The sequence below is a fragment of the Leptosomus discolor genome, chromosome 2 (assembly GCF_034619465.1).
Source record: "Leptosomus discolor isolate bLepDis1 chromosome 2, bLepDis1.hap2, whole genome shotgun sequence".
Taxonomy (NCBI): Eukaryota; Metazoa; Chordata; class Aves; order Leptosomiformes; family Leptosomidae; genus Leptosomus; species Leptosomus discolor.
In genome coordinates, this window is record NC_141392.1 from 41,456,398 (window position 1) to 41,476,663 (window position 20,266).

Consider the following 20,266-nt stretch of genomic DNA (forward strand, 5'->3'; position numbering starts at 1 on the left):
CCTCTCAGGACAGCGTTACTGATAAACCAGCAGTTCTGTGCACAAACACTGGAGCATTATGCCCCGCAGGCATGCCCAATTTTCATCGTGCTAATCTCAGGGCAGAAGTACCAGAATAGCAGGATGCAAGGCAGGCCCAATAAAATAGCTGTGAGCTAGAAATGGGAACAAGGCTTTCTGGATGTTAAGCATTAGTACTTCTTCAGTAGAAGAGGATAATTCTTTTTTCGAGAAGCAAGCTATAAAATAAAAACTGTGGTTTTGCTTTTCCTCAAACTACTACCTGTGAATCCGGGTGGAGTCTGTCAAGTCGGGTCAGGTATGAAAGTAAAACCTGTCACTGTTAGATCTATATTCTCTATTACATCAGCAGCTCCGAGGCTTGCAAATTAATCCAGAATGTCAGGATTCTCAAGTGCAAACCTTTTCTCCAAGACGACTGAATTCACATCACACACTGCCCCAGGACCCCTTGCCAACAGGCATCCTTGTTCTTCTGTTCTTGTTCTCAGTTATGATGATCTTATAATATGTCATTATCTACCTTGGTACAGTGGTTCCAATCAGCAGGGATGAGGGAAACATTTCTCAGAATATCCTACAGTGTACTGATTAACTTGTTCAACTGTGAAGTAAGGGACTGAGTGTAGATCTGTTCTTCTGATTAATACAGAAAATAGAGGTGAAAGAGATCTTCTACAGCCTGGATAAATGCTGTCATCTCTGAACGATTTAGTAAGATGAAAATTACAGTTTTCCTTCTTCTCTGATGGTTTAGAAAATTTAGACTACTTCTCACTGCTTTTCTTCTTACATATCAAAGTGGGTTTGTATTGAACTAAATTAGATCTCAGTTTGTTCCATTTGAAGTGTTTTAAAAAACCCACTAACCTTGGCTGCGTCTAGGGACTGAACCTGAGCAGACGACCTTGTAATTCATAACCTGATTCATTAAGACAGAGGCTGTAAGAGGCTCCTGATCAGTCATAATCAAAAGTGGGTTATACTTGCTACAGAAAGCATTTGTTAAACTAGGAAGTTTAGAAACCTTGTAAGGGAAGTCCTTCTGTACTATTCCTTGAATTGTGGAAATAACCTAATATAATGAGTCGTTACTCTAGTCTGATGGGGAAAAAAAATAAATGTGCTATATACACAAAAAGTCCCTAAGCTCAGCTTGCATTTCTTTGACACTGGAGAGTTTTCTTTCAAGAAAATTTTCAGTAAACTGGTGCACTTTATGAAAGCTCTAAATGCTCAGCTTAAAAACATTGGCTATGTAGCTTGCTCTGTAGATTTTACAGTGCAAAATTGCTAGTGCCGTTGGGAGTCCACAACAGACAATATGAATAATATTAGAAAAAGGTCTGCTTTCACGTACAATATAGATAAAATAATAGCAAACTAGCATTTTCTATATGTAATATTGATTACCGAACACTTTATAGTTTGCCTCTGAGTAGTAAGCACAGCTGTGCTTGGTTTGCCTCGGTTATTCACGCTCACAGGTATTGCGTGAAAATATAGAGCACATACACTTGAGCACTACGAGAATGATGCCATTGGACAAGTGCATTGCCTTGGAGTAACACCAGCAACGACAAATGTCAGAGCTCTTACTCAGAGGCATGGGGAGCAGTGACAGTGTACTCTGTGCTCCCCCCTGGGCAGCTCAGCCCCTCCTCAGGTTTCTCTTTGGGAATAATTAAGGTCTGGTCACCTGCAGCTCTCCAAGGAAGCGAGTAGGAAAGCTAAAGGTGTAAGTCAGGGAGCAGGAGAATCTCATAGCTTCCTGCAGTAGTAGAGAGAGGGAAATCAGCTGTTTCTGTGTCATTTAAAATGGAAATTATTTTCAGGAATTCACATGGGGAAAAAAATCCATATTGAAAAAAAAAATAAAAAAAGAAATCGGGAAACTTTCTCTACCTCAAGTACTAACATCTACATTACAGGTGAATATGCACTGATAATGTTGATGCGAACAAAGAGGTCCTTTAAGGAAAACTTTTGTCTTTAATTTCTTATGTACATGTGGGCTTTGTGACAGTGCCAGACTGGTAGTCTGAGCAGGACACCTTTGCGAGCGCTGGCCTGGTGCTTAGCTGCGATCACCAGTCTGGAAGCCTGGAACCAAGAGGAGCGGGCGAATATCATTTCCACCCCATGCAAATGTTCTTGTCTCACCAGGAACCAAGTTAGCAGCCAAGAAGGTGCGGTCTCCCTCCTCAGAGATGCCTAGAGGGAGGTATTCCATCATCACGTGTTGGTGTCATGGCTTCAGACACCACCGTCAGTTTTAGAGTTTCATCTATTCCTGCCCAATTATAGACAAGGCAAAACAATATGCTTGTTGCAAGTTTGTGATGTTTTATGGAAATATAGCCAGTACAAAACAGACTAAACTCAGTTCATATATTAAACTAGACAGCCATCAGATGATAATTATATTCACTCATAACATCATTAACAAGACCCCACTCAATAACTCTGAGTTTAATCCCATTATATCTTACATTACCCACACCCTGTCCAGCTGCCTTCTCCCACTTAGCTGGAAGAACTTTATGGCCAGCATCCTTTGACATTTCCCCCCTCCAAACCAGTAACATTAGACCATTTCATGCATGAGATGTGAAATGCGAAGGCCATTGAACACAGCACATTTTCACAGAGTCTCAGTCCAATGACACTTAACGTGACACAGAAAATTATGGTCTAGAGATGGAAATTAAAGCTCAAGAAATAGCTTCCTCAGTTCTTCTCAGTGGGGGATAGACTTTTCTAGATTCTTAAACCACTGTAATCTCTTGGCATGTTGAAATCTGTCCCTTTATTGAGAAACAAGGCAGACAATATATCAATTTAATCTGTTAATAAAGAAATTTCTGTATATGAACAGGTAAAACTTATTTACACGAGGCCCCACTGTGCCAGACCAAAGGTCCATCTGGCCCTGAAATCTGCCAAGGGCTATATTTTTCTTGAGCATAGCATCGTGAATGAACTTCAATGCAGTTATCAGCTGTGGGATCTCATGTTCAATGTACAGTCATGGAAGAAATCCTAATTAGACTTTTGAATTTACTTACAGGTTATTCCTAAAACTTAAATCAAAAAATAGCTAGTCAGAAAAAAAAAAAAAAATCACAAAGCTTCTTATCTGACAAATACAAAACAATAATAAAAAAAAGTGTTTGTAGAAATTATGTCTTTTTCTATTTTAGGAAAGAGACGCCTTTTTGTTGTTTGACTAAAAAGAACTAATGAAATAATTGTAATTTTTAGTTTTGACTAGTAATAGGTCCAAAAAATCTAGTTTTTAGAGGGTTTTTAAGAATGATGCCCAGGCTAATGAGGAAAATAAAAAAGAGCATCTGTAGGACATGCCAGTGAGGACTGGCCTCCTTGTTGTGTTCTGCAGTGACTGGAGCTAAACTGCTGCGCTCTGTGCTGGAAGAGAAGAGCTGAGAATTAGCACTTGCACAGCCAGGTTCATCTAAGTGAGGAGCTAGTGCGTACCATTCAAGTATTAGGCTAGTGTCTAGCATTTCCCAGCTGACAAACTTTTACCTGAGTCTTAAGCTACTTACAGGAATGAGAACTGCAGAGAGGTATAGAAACCTGAGGGGTCAGGCCTAGGACAAACATCCTAAAAATATTCGTCTAGTGCATTGGTGTCTTGGAAAATCCTATGTGTTACCCCACACTTCAGACGGATATTCAAGTTCGAACTACTCCATCTGGCAAGAGTTTGTAGGTTAATCACAAATAAGAGCAGCTCATCAGTAAATTTAAAGATTAGTGTGAAAGGAGAAGGAAATCAGGAGTGTCACTCAATTTGGAATGAGCCAAAATACGAACACAGTCAGTCGCTCAGCTGCTGCCTCCTGTCTATGGACTGCTCCAGGAAACAGTACAGCCCTAATGAGCAATGAGCAGAGGACTGCAAGTCCCCGCAACAGGCAGAAGGATTTTCCTGCACATGCAACTGCTTAGTGCTGCAGCTGTGCTGATAACTCGTGCCTCAAACTCAATAAATGCTAACCTCCTGCCCTTCCTCACATGTCTGAAAGACAAATAACACCTGCAGGAGTGGCTGAGAGCAGCATCCTGTGTTGCTGTGGAAATCAAAGCAGAATCCTGACCCCCTGGGCAGTGCTAAAGCAACTCCCTTGTGCTAGAGGAGCAAAGGCTGCCTAAGCTTGGAAAGGGACTATTTCTGCTCCTGTGCCTCTCCAGATGTGCCCCTGTCAGGGGCTGTTTATATACTCGCTCTGTGTGTGGTGCACTCCAACGTTGCTTGGGAGCTTTCCCCTGCCGATGCTGGCCGAGCTGCCAGCGTGCTGCAGGTGTGTCGCACATGAGCAGATGGGGAACGGTGAGAGCAAGGAGGGTCGGTTCTCACTCTACATCTCATTTTGCTCACAGCAGGGTTCACACTGTTTCTCTGTTACAACCCATCAGATGTGTGGAATTCTCATTTCTAGTTCTACCAGTATCAGTCCTGGGGAGTAGCATCTGTGCTGGCAGTAAAGAAACATGAAAAAGGAGCCATTGAGGTTGCTCAGCAGAAAGGAAGAGAATTAATCTTCTAAAAGGGAAACACTTGATCTTCCTCTACTGTGCATTTCAGCTCCAGCCCCTATATAAATTTAATATTGATTTCTTATAAGCCACATATGTGCTGAGGTTGCTGCTGATTTGTTTGCTGGATTATTTGAGGTGTTAGTGTCAGGCTGCATAAATAGGTCAGTCAGCACATTTGTATTTAACAGCTCATATATCTGCACATGGGTTTGTAATTTTCCCCCTAAATTCTCTAAAAGTACAGTTGGAAGGCCAAGTCTATATTAAGCAGTTAATACACTAAGGTAGGGACTGAACACTGAGGCAAATTGATTTCATATTCTTAGATGTACTTATTCACTCCAGCTGCTGTCCTGCCTCCTCATACTCTGATTCCCTTGTCACGTTATGTGCATGAGGTTTCTTTTTGGCTTGTGAATTATTAGTAAAATTTTTAAATAGTTTCAATTCATATGTCCAAAGTGCACCAGTACAGTCACTGCTTCTTCCGACTTTTTTTCCAATTGTTCTTTAATCTCATTAGCACAGGAAACATTTTCCTATGTGTGATGACTCATATGCTACACCTTTCAAAACTGGTCTGTTAGATATAGTTTCCCAAATCAAAACTTGACTTATGGAAATGCTATTAATGTCATATCTGAAAGAAATAGCTAGGCTTAGCTCTTAAATTATGACCCACAAGGGATGATCCCTATATCAGTCTAAATTCAGTAAATCTGAAAATCTCCTAGAAGTGATGAGTATGAAAGCCTACCACACAGAGCTAAAGTAAAAGTATACTCTGGAAGAGTGTTTGTAGGAAATATTCTGTAAACTGGAAAATAACAAATCCCTGCAGGTCTGAATAAGAAGGTGGGATGATTCTCTATCTGGGGCTGCTATGGATTCTGTTTATTAAAAGCTTATGTTCCCAATCAGGGAACTAAGTATGATTCAGAATAAACATGGAAGATCTCTTAAGGAGAGTGTATCTTCTAAGCTGTCATTTTTCCAACTATAATATAAATTAGAACTACTAATACCTAGAAAAAGAGCATACATTGTTGTTGTTCAGGTGGAGACTTCATATCTATGGGAAGTGTAATATTCGCTGAGGCAGGGAGGGGAGATGGAAGAGAGGGCCGTCCAGGGAAATCCTGATCACTGTAGGGCTTAGGAGAAAAAGTAACCAAAGATCAGCAATATCCAGGGAGCAAGTGATGTAGAATAAAGAAAAAAAATTGTCATGACAGCTCACTGTCCCTATAGGGGAAAATTCAAATAATATGTAGAGTAAGATTATATCAGATTAGCTAACAAACAACTAGGTTTTGGCCTGCTTTTAGGTCAAAACTTCCTAGTTTATGTGAAAATACAATTAATTCCTGAGATACTAGAATTCAGTCATGGTTCATCTAAAAACTCCAGCGAATTTACAACTCTTAAATAATCAATTGTGGCAGATATGAATAAAAAATAATTTCACAGATTTTACCCCACAACAAGAGATTGTACAGCTTTCTAATGTGGTACTGAGCAAATTGTTTTAATAACTGATAGAGAACTCCTGGTTTAATTATTTTAATTAACTGGTTTATGCAGTTCACTACTAAAGGGAACTCATATGTATTTACAGAAAGTAGCTACACCTGTAGACCTGTAAAATTAAGCACAAATAATTTAATGAAAGCTAAAGATAAGCATATGCTCATTATTTTCTGAGATTATGTCCAAGACTAACAATCCTGAATTGCCTAATGAAACACTTGCTGTTTTAATTTGTATTCCAGTGCCACTCAGCTGTTGAAACTTTTTGACTATTTAAAAAGAAAAGATGTCTTACTATAACAGCTTATCTGTTACATTAGAGGAAAACATAATTTAAGGCTTAACAAGTGTCAAGAAGCTGTGAATTTAATGCAGGTAGAAAGTGACAGAATTAAAGCTAGACATAGGGAAGAGAGTGTGCCCAGAAGGACACTTTCCGTCTTTCGAAGAAGTGAGTATTAATACTGCCAGGTAGTGTGGTGAACCTGATGGATGAGCGGTCTAACCCAACACTGCAGATCATGAGTTCCCTTCAAAATTATATTGTAGGGGAAATATTCATCCTAATTTCTTCAACTTGTATTTCAGAGCACAAAGAATAAAATAATTGTTCCTCCTTTTGTGAAGACCCACTGTGATATATTGCATTTGAGCAAATATTCAAAACCAACTTGCAGATCCCTGTAAGCATAAATTTGATAATGACAATAGATATTGTTAATTCCACTGAGTTGCAATACACCAGATGACTTAACAACTCATTGATATGGCAGAATAGGTTCATTTACCATTTACTGCAGAAAATGTAGCATCTCTCCATATTTACACTATTTCTTACTATAGTCTCCTTGAAATCAGTTCGATTTTTCTAAGTTGTGCACTTAAAATGAACAATACAATAAATGTAAGTATTAAATATCTAACTGGAGAGTTAGACAGAGCCACTCTATTTAATGTTTTACTACCTGTTTGTGTTACATTATCAGGGTATGCCTGTGGTATTTTGAGGAGTGATGTAAGCTTGCCGTGCCAGCTCTGTCTCTGTTGGATCAGAGCCATGGTAGGATGGCCCTTTTGTGTGGCCTTAGGAGAGCTAATTCCTGTTATGTGGTTTCATGGCTTTCATCTGGCTCACATAAAGCTCAAATCTGCCCAAAATACACCATGCTGACATACCGTACACCACCCTCTTCACACTGTAGACCTAAATCTTGTGGGACGGTCATTACACCTTATTAAAGGAACTTGTTAAAAAACTGAAACTGCATCCTTGCAACAGAAGGAACGATGAGGAAAATAACAATATGGAAATCCAAACACATCACATGTAATATACCTGACCAATGTTCCTTATAAATAGTAAAAACGGTCTCAGCAAACAGATAGCTGCGTTCATGACAAAGCTGCTTTCCTGCCTACATGCAATCTGCCTCTTACTTTCTCACCTTAACTTTAAAGTAGCTTTTTGTCTTCTGTGACAGAGCTACCACAGTTTGCACATTCACCTTTGTAGCACAAGGCACTCTCACTTGTAGTAGCCTTCTTCAAGTTCTGGGTATGATGGACAGCAAAAACCTCAGCATTAGTTTCTCATCAGCCAAACCCAATTGCATTCAAAAATGGCGTTTAAATTTGCTGGCTTATTCTGTGAAACAATCTGGCTTCCCGGCAGTGCAGGTGTTTAAGTGTAAGGGCTTCCTGTGGTTTAAGATTTGACAGACTCCAGTTGGTGCCCCTAGTCATTTGACAGTGATGTGGCAACACTAAGTGGTTGCTGATGAACAGGTTTGCAGTGATCATGCCTCTGTTTTCTGTTTTTGTTTTTTTTGTTTTTATCTTTTCCTCAGGGGAAATCGCTCACATCAAAGAGGTTAACCAGTCTAGTGCAGTCCTACTAAAAGGATCACCTTGTAGCATGGAAGCAGACTCAAATCATTATACATACTTTGTAGCTCACTGATTGCCTGACTCAGAGGACAGTAGAACAAGATGTTGCATGAGCAAGGACCTGACTTGTTTTCTTTTGTGTATACTAAGGCATTACAGACTCCGAGGGACTCTCTAGCCTTTCGATGCCTCCATTTCGAAAACTGTCTGCTCACTTCCTCCTTCATATCAAGCTGGATCTGTGTCTTTTTATTTTCTGCAAGCTCAAGTACAGTGAAAAAAAAGCTTCTGCTAGGCACAGTTTATTAAAAAAATACGTCAATCAAAAACTGGAAGAAATGTAAAAAATGCATATATTAATAAATATACATATGGCATCACATTTATTGCACAATAAATTAGCACAGAAGGTTTCATTTCACTGATGTATTCACATTGAGAAAGAAAGCCTGTGTCTTTGTCTGTTGTCTGTATATTCTCTGTTAATGTTTCTTGCATTTATTTTTATACCATATTTAAAAAAGAACACCTTTTACTCCAGATGTATTAAAGTTGATCCTTTCTCTGTAAATTTGTGTATGTTTATATTGTTGTTTTATCTTTCATTAAAAGATGCAGAATCTCTTTCCTTTGGGAAGTTTGAGATTTTAATATCAAATCTGAAGATTAGTCAAGAGCAAAATCATCCCCAAAAGTTACACACCTTGTGCTTTCTAAAAAGTGACATGAAATGGCATTTTCTTTCTCTCAGTGACACCTAATCAAAGACACTTTATTGATAATCATTTACTTCTTATTTTCTTTTTATCAAGCTAGCAGCAGAGACCTTTCCAGCTTGCTCATCATCACATAAGCAAACCTTTCTTTAAGCTAGATCCGGTCCATAATAGTGCGGCCTGCCCAGCAATTCAGTTGCTACCCAAGACTGGATCCACTGAACTGCATTTCCTTAGGCATGGGCATGAACTAAGCTGGCTGAGAACACAAGTGTATACTTGCTAAATAGGAAGGACAGCATTTCTTTCTCCTCACCATCGCTTGTGATACAATGCAACATTTTAAGCTGAAAAGGCAGTGGTTTGGGAGTGCCAAGTATCCTGTCTGTAGTGCAAACCTTGGGTAGTTTGGTAGTAGTAGGAGGGTGTCATTTTAATTCCAGGGCTCTATTCAGGTGTACTGTTGTGTGTCTGCTGCTGAGGTTACTCACACAGAGACCTATTGACAGGTTTATGAGAGAATGTAGATGTTGCCCATGAGACAGCAGATATGGAGCTTCTGAAGCTAAACTGAGCTGGAAGCAGAAATCTCTGCTAGGCCTAAGAAACAGCACTTTTGACTGACAGAGATGACATAAGGCTAGTAGGCAGAATCTTTGAGTAGAAAAGCGATGATGGGAACTAAGTAAAATGACAAAATGCTGATACCTCCAGGGCATCGTAGGGTGCATAGGACAAACAAGCCTTTTTAGCAATGCACAGAACAGACTCAGGACAGCCAACTCTAGTACCATCTGTCATACTGACTTTTGTTTGATATTGAGAAACAGGAATCTTGTTTCAAAGGGCCTACCAAACCTAAAAATGCACACCCTCACACACACACACACACAAAGTGGGACAGTCGTAGACACAATCAAACAATAAATTTGAATACATTAATGCTAGAGTCTTCTCATTTAACAACGGATACATACCTATCAGAGTTGTTGCCACTAGACAGAAGGCTCCTGTACAGAGCGGCTGTGGGCAGAAGGGAGCTGAGCTGCCTTCTGCAGGGAGCACTCACTTCCCCACTGGCTCTGTCAGTAGCCTGGTGCAGCCACAGCCCTGACTGCAGTATCTCTAAAGAGGCAGTCTGAATAAACTCAGGACAAAACACATTATAAATCACCATGACTGGCTGTTCCTCAGGTTTTGCTCAGTTTGGGTTTCTGGAGGTTTGGGATTTTTGTTTGTTCTTTGTTTTCACAGGCCACTGTGTTTCTGGCTTCTAGCTAGGATGATAACCACTGCTTTAAAGTGTCTCAGTTTTTGTTAGCACAATTCTACAAAGCTTTTTTCAGAAAACACTGGAAATACCCTATGAGAGCTTAATTTTATCAACAGCTCCATCTAGGTCAACTCAAAATATTCACAGTCTAGGGAGGCCAGATGAATTTTAATAAATAGCCACATTGAACCCCAGATCTTAAACTCTGAGATTTAATTTTCCTTTACCACAGAAATGTGAGCTCTGAGGCATGAACTCGAGACCAGGCAATCCACAGAAATTTGAGCTCTGTTCCACTTCTCAGTGCCAAACAGAGATACTTATTTCCAAACTCCTGCTGCCACCAATTGCATCAGCGGGTATATTGCCTGCTTTGCCTTAGGAGTTAACTAATTAGATACCAGTGTCTGCTTTGAAGAATCACTCCCTTCAAATAACTAGTGTTTCAAATTCATGCATTAGCTATTTCATGCAACTTTACACTAAGAAATATTACTTTTTTTCCAAATCAGTTTGCAACATCAACTGGCCGATGAAAAGATGTGGAGCATGTGTATTCCTGAACCCATTTTGTACTTTAGTTCTTTCCTTTCAATAAATATGAAGTCTCTACTGAATGGATGTCTTTCCCTGTATTTGCACAGGATTTTACACAATGGCTGTAAATAAAAATATGCATTACTAGTAAGGATTTCAAAGTAGTCAGGGGGCTGTATTAAGGTTTCATTTGAGCTTAGTTTCAAGTGATGCAACTCCACTGTTACACAGGAGTGAATTTGGCCCAAGCAAAACTGGCCCAAGCAGTTGATTTTTAAAGGGTTTGTCTGCAATCTTTTGATCCTTCACCTGATCACCATCATCTGCCAGTGATACAGTACTGGGACTGGAAACTCCAAGTAGGTACAGACTTCCTTTTACTTCCCCACAGAGAAAAGCTAAATGTTTGTTTCCAAATTTATTTTTCCACTTCCAAGAATTAACTCAGATTGAAGCATGTTTGTACAACCACCAAACAGCTGAAGTATGACTTTGGTTACACAATGATATACCCATTAAGAATTTCAGTGAGGCCATGAGTCTGCTGAGGAAAAAAGGACCGAGAGATAAACCAAATCTGAAGGTACCATGTTTCTTGTCTCCTGGGCAAGAGCCATCAATCAGTGCCTCCTGGCTCTGCCCAGGAAGCTGAAAAAAACACCCCTCTGTTGGGGGATATTAATTGTAATATTAATGAAAATAACCACTTGGAGCTGGGAACTTGCATCTGAGAGTTGGGGTTCATCAGACAGTCTCTTTCTTCATGCACCCTTGTGCATAAAACAGCTCTTAAACCTACAGGGGAAAGAAGAGTTTTCTAGTGCTGCTGCATCCTGGAGATGGTTTTGTGCTCTCAGACCAGCCTGGAAAGGAAAATGGCTGGTGGGAGAGATGTGAGCTTCCCTGGCATCTACCTGACAACAGCAAAATATTCACCCATTGTTCTATAAGGTGCGGTTAAAAATTGAAGAGGGAAGAAAAAGGCCTTAAACAGTGGCAGGAGAAATTGCAAAATGCTGAGCTGAAACAGTAGTGGAGACTGGCCAAAAATTAATGAACTGAAGGTGAATACAGGAGTAAGAAATGGGAATTAATTGTGGCAACCAGAACAGAATGGACAAGAGAGGGGAACTGGGGAACTGACTAATTAAGAGCAAGAGAGGCTGAATGTAGCTGCTGGATTGCCAGCCTGTTGGCCATGGCTGTGCAGAGTTGGAATTAAAACCCCCCAAAAAATCAGAAAAGATCAACTGTACCTGGCCCTTTAAAACTCCACAATGACATTTTTTCAGCTAGAAAGCAATTAATAGCAAATATCCAGAACTGTTTTTTTCAAATTGCACCCCTAATATTGTTTGAAAACATGAGACATAAATGCCAAATAGTCCCCTAAGAAATAACAAATAGGAGGGCAAAAACTGGTTCCAGAAAACAAGACCTATAGGAATGCATTTAGGATGTTTATTTATTTAAAAAAAAAAAAAAAAAAAAAAAAAAAAAAAAGCCAAAGCAGGCAACTAAAGTGAGGTAAGGTTGTTTTCATTAGCTAGAATGAGGAACTGGGAATGACCAATGATCTATTTGTGTCTATTCCAATTATTTATCTTTATGCCAAGTGATTAAGAGCTGTGAATTTAGATTTTTAAATTATCATATTTTTAATATCCCGTCTAGCTAGTGATGTTGTGCATAGAACTAACACTGGACTTATTAACTCAGGTGCATGAAACACAAGAATTTTGCTAAAAGAAAGTTAATAGCTATGGGGTTCTATATAAAATATGGGTTTAATCCCAAGATGTTCAAGGGAAATTACCAACAATTTCTTTGAACATATTCTGTATCCACAATTCATTTAAGCAAGTTACTAAGTGGATGTGAATCATACCAATCTGCCTTTTGATCTGACTCTGCCAAAGAGACTAATGCTGTTATCTCCTGTGAGCTGAAGGTAGGCTGAAGTCCCAGTATCAGAGGTGGAGAGCAAGAGAGGCTGGGCTCCCGCACCTCATGCTGTTCCAGATTGTGGAGTCCTCAAGTGATGTGTGCAAATAAATTGGGTTCATTTGTACAGACATTGGCTTGAGGGCTGCAGAGTCTCTTCACACAGTCATTACGTCTGCCACTATGAAGTTTTTTTCATAATATCTAAACTAAATCTTCTCTGCTTCAATTTATCCCTTTATTTTTGGCCAGGCTACTACAATCACTATAATAAAATGTTTCCTACCTTTTTGCTCCAATACATAAATGGCCACTGCAACATTACAGCCTCCTTTGTTTTTCTTACTGGTGTTTTCTGAAGTGTTGAGTGACTTCATTGCTCTTCTCTGGGCTGGGGGGTGTTACGGCTTTCTTGGAGGCTTGCTTTCTTTCTTGCCCAGAGCAGGCTGCAGGTCTCCCACACAGGTTTTACAGGAGGAGGACAGAGGATTACTATTGTGCTTCTGTCTATACACACAACTATGGGGCTTGCCCTTTTTGCAGTAGATGGCCACTACTGAATTGTGCCGGCTTATGTGGCACAGTGATGCCCAGATCCTTTGCAGTAAAATGTAGGTGAATGTTCCCCTTTGTGTGTAGATGACTCTTCTCGGATCAGTGAGGCATCTTTAGTCGTCCATTGAGTAGCATCCTCATTTTTCAGACCATCTTTCTCTTTTCCCAAGGTCACTTTTCTTCTTTTGATTCTAATCTGTGAAATACTTGTAGTCCTTTTACCTGTGGGTATCTTTATGTGTCGATGAGAATGAGGAATCTGCTGGCCTGATTCTTTTACACAAACACGTGAATGAGAGTGAGTACCACTACCACTATTTGCCATAAAGGATCTGTATGTATAAACCGTTAAGAGAAATTGCCATGACAATAAACTCTGAGAACCTGCTCAAATGCTAGGTGATAGTCCTTATTTACAAGCGCGGACATGGACAGTAAATATCAAACAATATTAAGACACAATTGTAAATGTTACCTTGTTAGTGGCATTTGCACAATTTTTATTGTACTTTTTCTTTGCTCCCGAAATATATTCTGCTGCATTCACCTTCATCGGCTTTTTTTTTTTTTTGTTTTGGCTAGCTTTTCAAATATCTCATTAGATTCATCACAGATGTCAGCTTTCGAAAGAGATACTATTTACCACCCTTCTTCTTAACCTTGCAACTGCTTCTGCATGTGTATCACATAAACAAGGCATTTCAATATTCATGTAACTTTTCTATCCATCTTTTTTATTCCTTTCCCCCTTTCCTTTTTATAGATGTGTGGCAATGGCATGTTTAGTGTATCTTCCTTTTCTACCTTTTTGCTGAGAGGATTTTGTAACCTGAAATCTATGACCTTTTTTGAGTTCATCTCTTCTGATGCACTGTTCTTTATATGACTCGTCTTTTCTTTTAGACTCCCTTTCTTCTCTCCCCCTCCCTCTCAGTAACACCTTTTTTAGGATTCTCCATCTTTTATGGTTCTTTTCCTTTGTTCCTCTAATCCTCACTCCATTAATCCCTCCTGCATGTTCCTATGATGCCCACTAATGCTCTTTACAGTTACCTCCTCTGTTTTATCTTTCTTGGTATTGAAAGAAATTACAAGAAAAAAAGGAGAAAGTATTAAAGGAAAGGCAGGCTAGCGCTAGGGCTGGGGCTGATGCAGATGCAGAACGTGCCTCTGACTGTGGCTTGATCTCAGGGGACCATCCTGCCGCTGGATGCCTGTCTTTCCCCTTTCTCACCCTGCTCCCACCAGCTCTCCACTCGTTCTCCAGCCACTGCAGCCCCAAACTCCACTCTCTTTGAGATGTTGCTGGGGATTCAGACATAACCACACAAAGGCAGTTTTAAACACCTAAGGTATTGCCCTAAGCTCCTCTGTGCATCAGCCTCTCTCTTCATAAAATCTTCACTTTGACTGGCACCGGGCTTAAGGCATCCATTCAAACGCTACTCTGGCATGCCATGGTATGGCAGCAGGCCACAGAGGGGCTGTTAATAATGTTTCCACCTTTGTTTAAACTGTTCTCCAAGTCTCTCTGTAAAGCCAGGCTCCTGCACATCACTGGGAGCCCCCTGACCTGTCTGGATGTCTGCGCAGGAGCATGAACCTGCCAAAACAGAAACGGAGGTCTGAAGCATCTGACCTTTCCTTTCTTCCGAATAAACTTAGCCCCAGTGCCCAAGCTAAAGTTGGTAAACAGCATATAGCTGCCATATGTGACCAGGGCAGGCAGCAGAGGTCTAGGCTGATGGAGAAGGGCCCTAGAGTGATGTCCTGGGGAGTAGAGTGCCTGTGCCGGGGTGCCACTACATTGGGGGTTCATCCCCCCTTGCCTGGTGGGGAGGTGTCGCTGGGGACCTCAGGAGGTAGGAGGGAGGTGAGTTATTCTTTAGCTTAGGTGCATTGAACAGAGGCAGGCTAAAGGAAGCCTGGGTGTGTGACTCCCCTGGTGTCTGGAGCTGGGGGAAGGGAGGGGGCAAGCACTCATGTCATTGCAATCCAAAATAAATTGGGAGCTTGAGTTTCTTTCATGGTAATAGTGGAGGGGGTCCACAGAGTGATGCAAAGCATCTCTTACCACAGAAAGTATCTGTGGGAGGCATAAATTAAAGCCCAAGACTAGCAAATATTTCTAAGTCCTGGCCCATACTGGTCTGGAAGGTAGCACTGGTGAAGCCAATAGAACAGGCCTATTGAAGCTCATGTTTTAGCTAAATCACAGATAAAGTTTTTTTGGGGAGGGGGCATAAATGTGGATTTTCATTAATGGATGGATTTTATTTTAAATGTTCTGGTGTTTTAAAAGGAGGCACTAGAAGCAACATAAACTGCTGAAGATACAGTGCAGACAATTAGATAGATAATGCTCAATTACATAGTGGCAAACAGTGGAGAAAAGGGAAAAACAGAAGGGGGGGGGGGAAGAGAGGAGGGATGAAAAAAAAGGAAAATAAGGGCGGGGGGGGTGAGGAAGGAGACATGGAGAAAAGGATGGAAAGAAGAAAATGATGGGGTGAGGTGACTTTAGTAAGGCTCAGACACCAATCCAGCACTTGTTCACCTAGCGTACTGCCCATGAAGAACAGGCACTGCATTAGGTAACAGGTGCCCTGCAAGATGCCCAGCTCCGGGCTTTAGCCTTCCTTCTGCAGATGGCCCCACAATCATGTTTCAATCCTTATAAATTATTTACATCAGATATGGGGAATTGGTTTTCAGAAAGTCGGTTTTAGGGAACAGTTAAATTTGTAATTCTCAAGTCAGTTTGGGTTGATCCATTTCTCCTTCTTCCACCTCACCTGAAGTACTTCAACAACCCTGCTGGGTCCCTGACTAGCAAAGACTTGCCTAATCTCTCTTCTCTTGCTTTGCTTCTCAATCATTTCCCTCATCCTTTTCTGCCACTGCTAGAAACCCCAGGTGTGAGGGAGTAACTGCAGCTGCTTTCCCACTTGCGCATTTGTGCGGGGGGGGGGGGGGGGGGGGGGATTTTCAAGCCTATCTTTATTTTCTTCCTGTATTAAGAACACTTGAAATGTCAGACTTTCATTTTGTTCCAAAGGGCTTCTTCCCAGTGCAATTCCTGTCATACAGACCCATATAATTTAGCTTTTCTGTATACTATGCATTATTGACATTCAGATTTTATTGGGGAAAAAATAACAAAACCAAAACCAAAAAACCCAACCCATAGAAGATCTGAATTTTAGCTATTTCTTCTTCTGTTGGTCAAGGTTGAGCGGAGCAACAGACAAAGAAAAATTACCTCTACTCTCTGCTCAAACCCCATTGCCATGTCAAAATTGCTCTTTGTGATTCCCACGGGCAAGGAGCGCTGAGCATCTGCTGAACTTTCAGTGCCTCTGAGGGCATCTCCCACTGTTCCTTCCTGTCCCAAACTCCCAGTGTATTTCCGCTGAAATCAGAGATGTGAAACCTGTAAGACTGACTTTAAAGCATAGCTAACTTTTGCACAGCAGGTACGATTGCACTTGCTAGCTGGATGTCAGTTGTGGTAACTTTTTGGCACAGTAAGGTGTGGTTGGGTTTGGTTTGGTTTTTTTTTTGAAAGATCGTTTGGACTCCTCCTGCCACTCCTTCCACCCCAGACCACACCACATGCTGCGAATGCACCTTTGTCTCTAGAAAGCCTTTCAAGGCGACAGCGTGGACTGGGGACAATGGCTTTTATCACTTTGTGTCTTTTAATGAGAAAGAAAAAAACAAGGGTTTGGAGGGTAGAAGACCTCGAGGAATAAGAGAGAAAGAGAGGAAGGAATGATAAAAATAAAAAAGAGCATATATAATGGTGGGATAATGACATCCAGGTGCACCACCCACCTGTCATTATGGCTATCACTTAGTTTCTGTGTCCTGAGAGCCCTCACGGATGGCTGGTGACCTCCTACTCTGTGTGTTCAATGCTGTGACCGGCGAAGCATGAGGAGTAAGCAGAAGAGGACTGAGAGACCACAGCACACCCGTGTGTTTGGTGGCACTGCCTGACCTGGGGGTCAGCACTGGGAAATAAAAGCCTGAGCATTGGAAAGACAGGACTTTGGTCTACGTACCCTTCAAACCACGTAGAGCCTACTGGTATATTCTTCATCTAAATAAAGACTTCGAACATGTTGCCCCAATTGCCTTGTGTAAAAAATCAAAGAAAGACGAGAAAGAAGAAAAAGCCTTTCCATGCCCAACATGGTGAAGAAACTTCATGTTGCCCATAGAAGCCGCATTCTTTTCCAGCTCCTGAAAGCTCCTGCACCAGGATGGAGCTCATTACTTCTCATTACTGGGGCCTCATGGTCTTGCGTGAGCAGCAGCAGTGGCAGCTGCCTCCTTTGTTTTGCTGCGCCAGAGAGAAGCTGTCTGCAGCAGTCAGCATCAGCCCTTCATGTAATGCAGAAAGGCTTCTTTTAACAGCTCTCTCTCCTGGATACCCTGAATTTCTGTTTTATTGGTGCTGACATGGCAGCACCATCACAGCCAGTGCATCAGTGCTTATCTGGTACAATACTGCCAAAATTCTAATTCTGACAGGGAAAAATGCGTAATCTGCATGGTAGTACTTACTTTGACTTGTATAATGCTGAATATAAAAAATATTAATTATAGAAATTTATTGGATGGGACATTTTTGGTATTCATGATAGCCCTTTATTTGAGAAATCTAAATGGAGCATAAAATCAGAAACAAAGGAAGGAAGTCGAAACAAATTTCTTTACCATAGTAAAGCAAACTAGTTTGGAGTTGTAAGTTTGCACTCTTTTGCCTCCCCCCACGCACCCCCGCCCCCCAATAGTTCTGAAGTGACCATAAGCCTCCTCCTTCTATTTGATTTTTTTTTTTTTTTCCTGGCTGGGTCTTGCTGATTTACGCGCCGAGAGCCGACAGCCACAGGGAACGAACAGCGCCGGCTTTACCCCTCGCTCCTCTACACCCTCGCCGCGGCGGCGTTAAAAGTCGCTGGGCAGCAACCGCAAGCTTTGCTTCCGCCGCCGCCGCCGACCCAGAACGCCCGCCCGCCGCCCGCCGCAGCCGCTCCCCGGCCGCCGGCCCCGCGCACGGCGGCGGGGCAGCAGTGCCACCTGGCGGCTCCCGCGGGGGAGGGAGGGGCGGGGGCGGGCGCGGCTCCATGGGTCGCAGCGCTGGGAGGTCGGTGGCCGCCCGCCATGCGCTGCCCGAGGGCGCAGGCCGGGCCCTGCCCCTCGGCACCCGGCCGCTGCCCGTCCTTTCTCTCCCGCCTTGGGGCTCTGCCTGCCGGCGAAGCGCGAGTTGCCGCGGGGGTAATGGCGAGTTGGGGTGGGCAGGGGCGCGGGGGCTGGCGGTGAAGTGAAGGGGCGAGGAGGGTGTGGTCCGTGGGCTGAGGTTGGTGTCGAACTGCGTTGCCTCGGGCAAAGGTGGTGGGACCAACGCGTGTTTTACTGAGCAGCGAAAGCAGAGGCACTGACAATAGTCATTATTAAAAACCCCAACCAGCACCTTTCTTCACATCCCAGTAAAAAGAACACGGAACATTTTTGCTTAGGTTACACCAGAGAGCGTCTCTGTTAACACAGTTCCCAGGGACCAATGTCGCTGCGCTACCAGGAACTCCTTCGGGTCATTGGGATTGTATCAAAATGTATCCGGCTTGTCTCAAACTGACTAAATAATGAAAACTCAGAGTGCCATGCCACTGAATGTAACAGCAGGCCCAAGCTAAGAAGAAACACTGGGCAAGGCCGGTACATCAAGGTCTGATTTGACTGTGGAGACACACAGAGCCTGAGAACCGACAGGAGAAGTAGTTCCACAGATTTGACTTGCCTGGGCCTGTCCCTGAGAGGAAACCCGAGCAGCAAGCCCGTTCCCAGCTGGCTGCCCATGGGGAAGGTGGGCTTTGAAGTCGCATGTGGGAGCGCTGCTCCTGGTGGTTCCCCTGACTGCATCCAGGGCAATGGGTTTTCGGTCCTATGATCTGTAAGCAAACAGGCTGGCCAGAACAAAAACCGCTTCCATCTAGTTCTGGTTTTAGGGGGGACCTCTCAGCAAAGGCTAAAATATCACTGGTTAACCACTGCCAGACTGCAATAAGACAGGCTTTACGGCTCTCCACACCTACTTGCTATCTGTACCTTGGTGAGAACGGGAAAGCAAATCTAAAAACTGTGCTTGATTTTCATGTTCTTCCACCTGAATAGTTAAATTGTGTTTTGTGGGTGCTGCAAATACGTGGGTTTTGTTTGCGTTGTATTTGTGTTGCCTTTCCCCTCTTCTCCAGAGCCCTTAGTCCGTGTGATTGAATTGCTGAGAAACTCTGACTCTGTATTTCAACCTTTTCCATCTCATTCTTTTGGATATCCCATTCCAGCTTTACTGAAGAACCTGCACTCTGTCTGTGAGGACAACAGGCAAACCAGGGCTGTGCACCCTAATGGCCTCAGACACTGAACTGTTTTGGGAGGCTTTTCTGTGGAGAATCATGTACGTGGGGAGCTACTCTTCAACTTTGAAACTCAAGAGGATGAAAGAAATGCTTTTTCTCCATTAATAATAGACAACTTTCATAACATAGTATTTAATGAAAAGTATATTAGGTATTTTTAATGTAATTTTTTTGTGCCTGGAACAGTTCTTACAGAAAGCAATTGTCCCAGCTTTAGGGGATGGAGAGAAAGTTTGTCTTTGTTTAGATATATAGCACTCCCCTTTGGGATGGTGTCATTTGATAATTCCTGCCACATGTTCTTACGGGTAGGATGTTTTTGTTTCCTTACTGTGTCTCCCCCCAAGTCCTGCTGGGTAATATTTCAGATGGTCACGGTCAAAAAAAGCATGTGACAACTTCCAGATGTTCAAATAATCAAAGCGATCTGCAGATCTAAGGGAGCACAGAAAGAAACAAATGAAGGATAACTTGAAGGGCTGCAGTCTAGGTGGGGGGTCACATTCAGAGGTGCCGTAGCAGGCTGAAGGATAGTCTTTTAATATCTGGAGAATTCACTGATGTCTACATCATTTGCTAAAAATGAGATGGTCTGATGATGTGGCTGGGCAGGCAGTAGAAGCCAAAAACATGGGGTCTGGTCATGGTTTTCCCACAGCTTGGAGCAGCGCTGGCATCCCAGGGGAGTTAGGAGGGCTGTCACTGTGCAGCGTAGCTCTGAGCTGAGCTAGCTGCTGGGCTCCAGCTCATGTGATGCGGCTGGGGCTAAGAAACATGACCATGCCCTGCTGCCGTCCACAACATCACTA

At 42.3% G+C, this 20,266-nt stretch overlaps 1 protein-coding gene across 3 annotated transcripts in view; it reads left to right on the top strand.

Annotated features, from left to right (window-relative positions):
- Positions 1-20,266, top strand: part of RGS7 (regulator of G protein signaling 7) — a 263,975-nt gene that overhangs the window by 237,869 nt on the left and 5,840 nt on the right. For 2 of the 3 annotated variants that reach the window (XM_086460957.1, XM_086460950.1), the window contains one exon: positions 8,155-8,313. The exons of the other annotated variant lie outside the window; for it this stretch is intronic. In XM_086460957.1, coding sequence (XP_086317083.1) covers positions 8,155-8,313 — 159 coding nt within the window. Of the gene's footprint in view, positions 1-8,154; positions 8,314-20,266 lie in introns of those variants that run through there. 3 annotated transcript variants of the gene reach the window in all.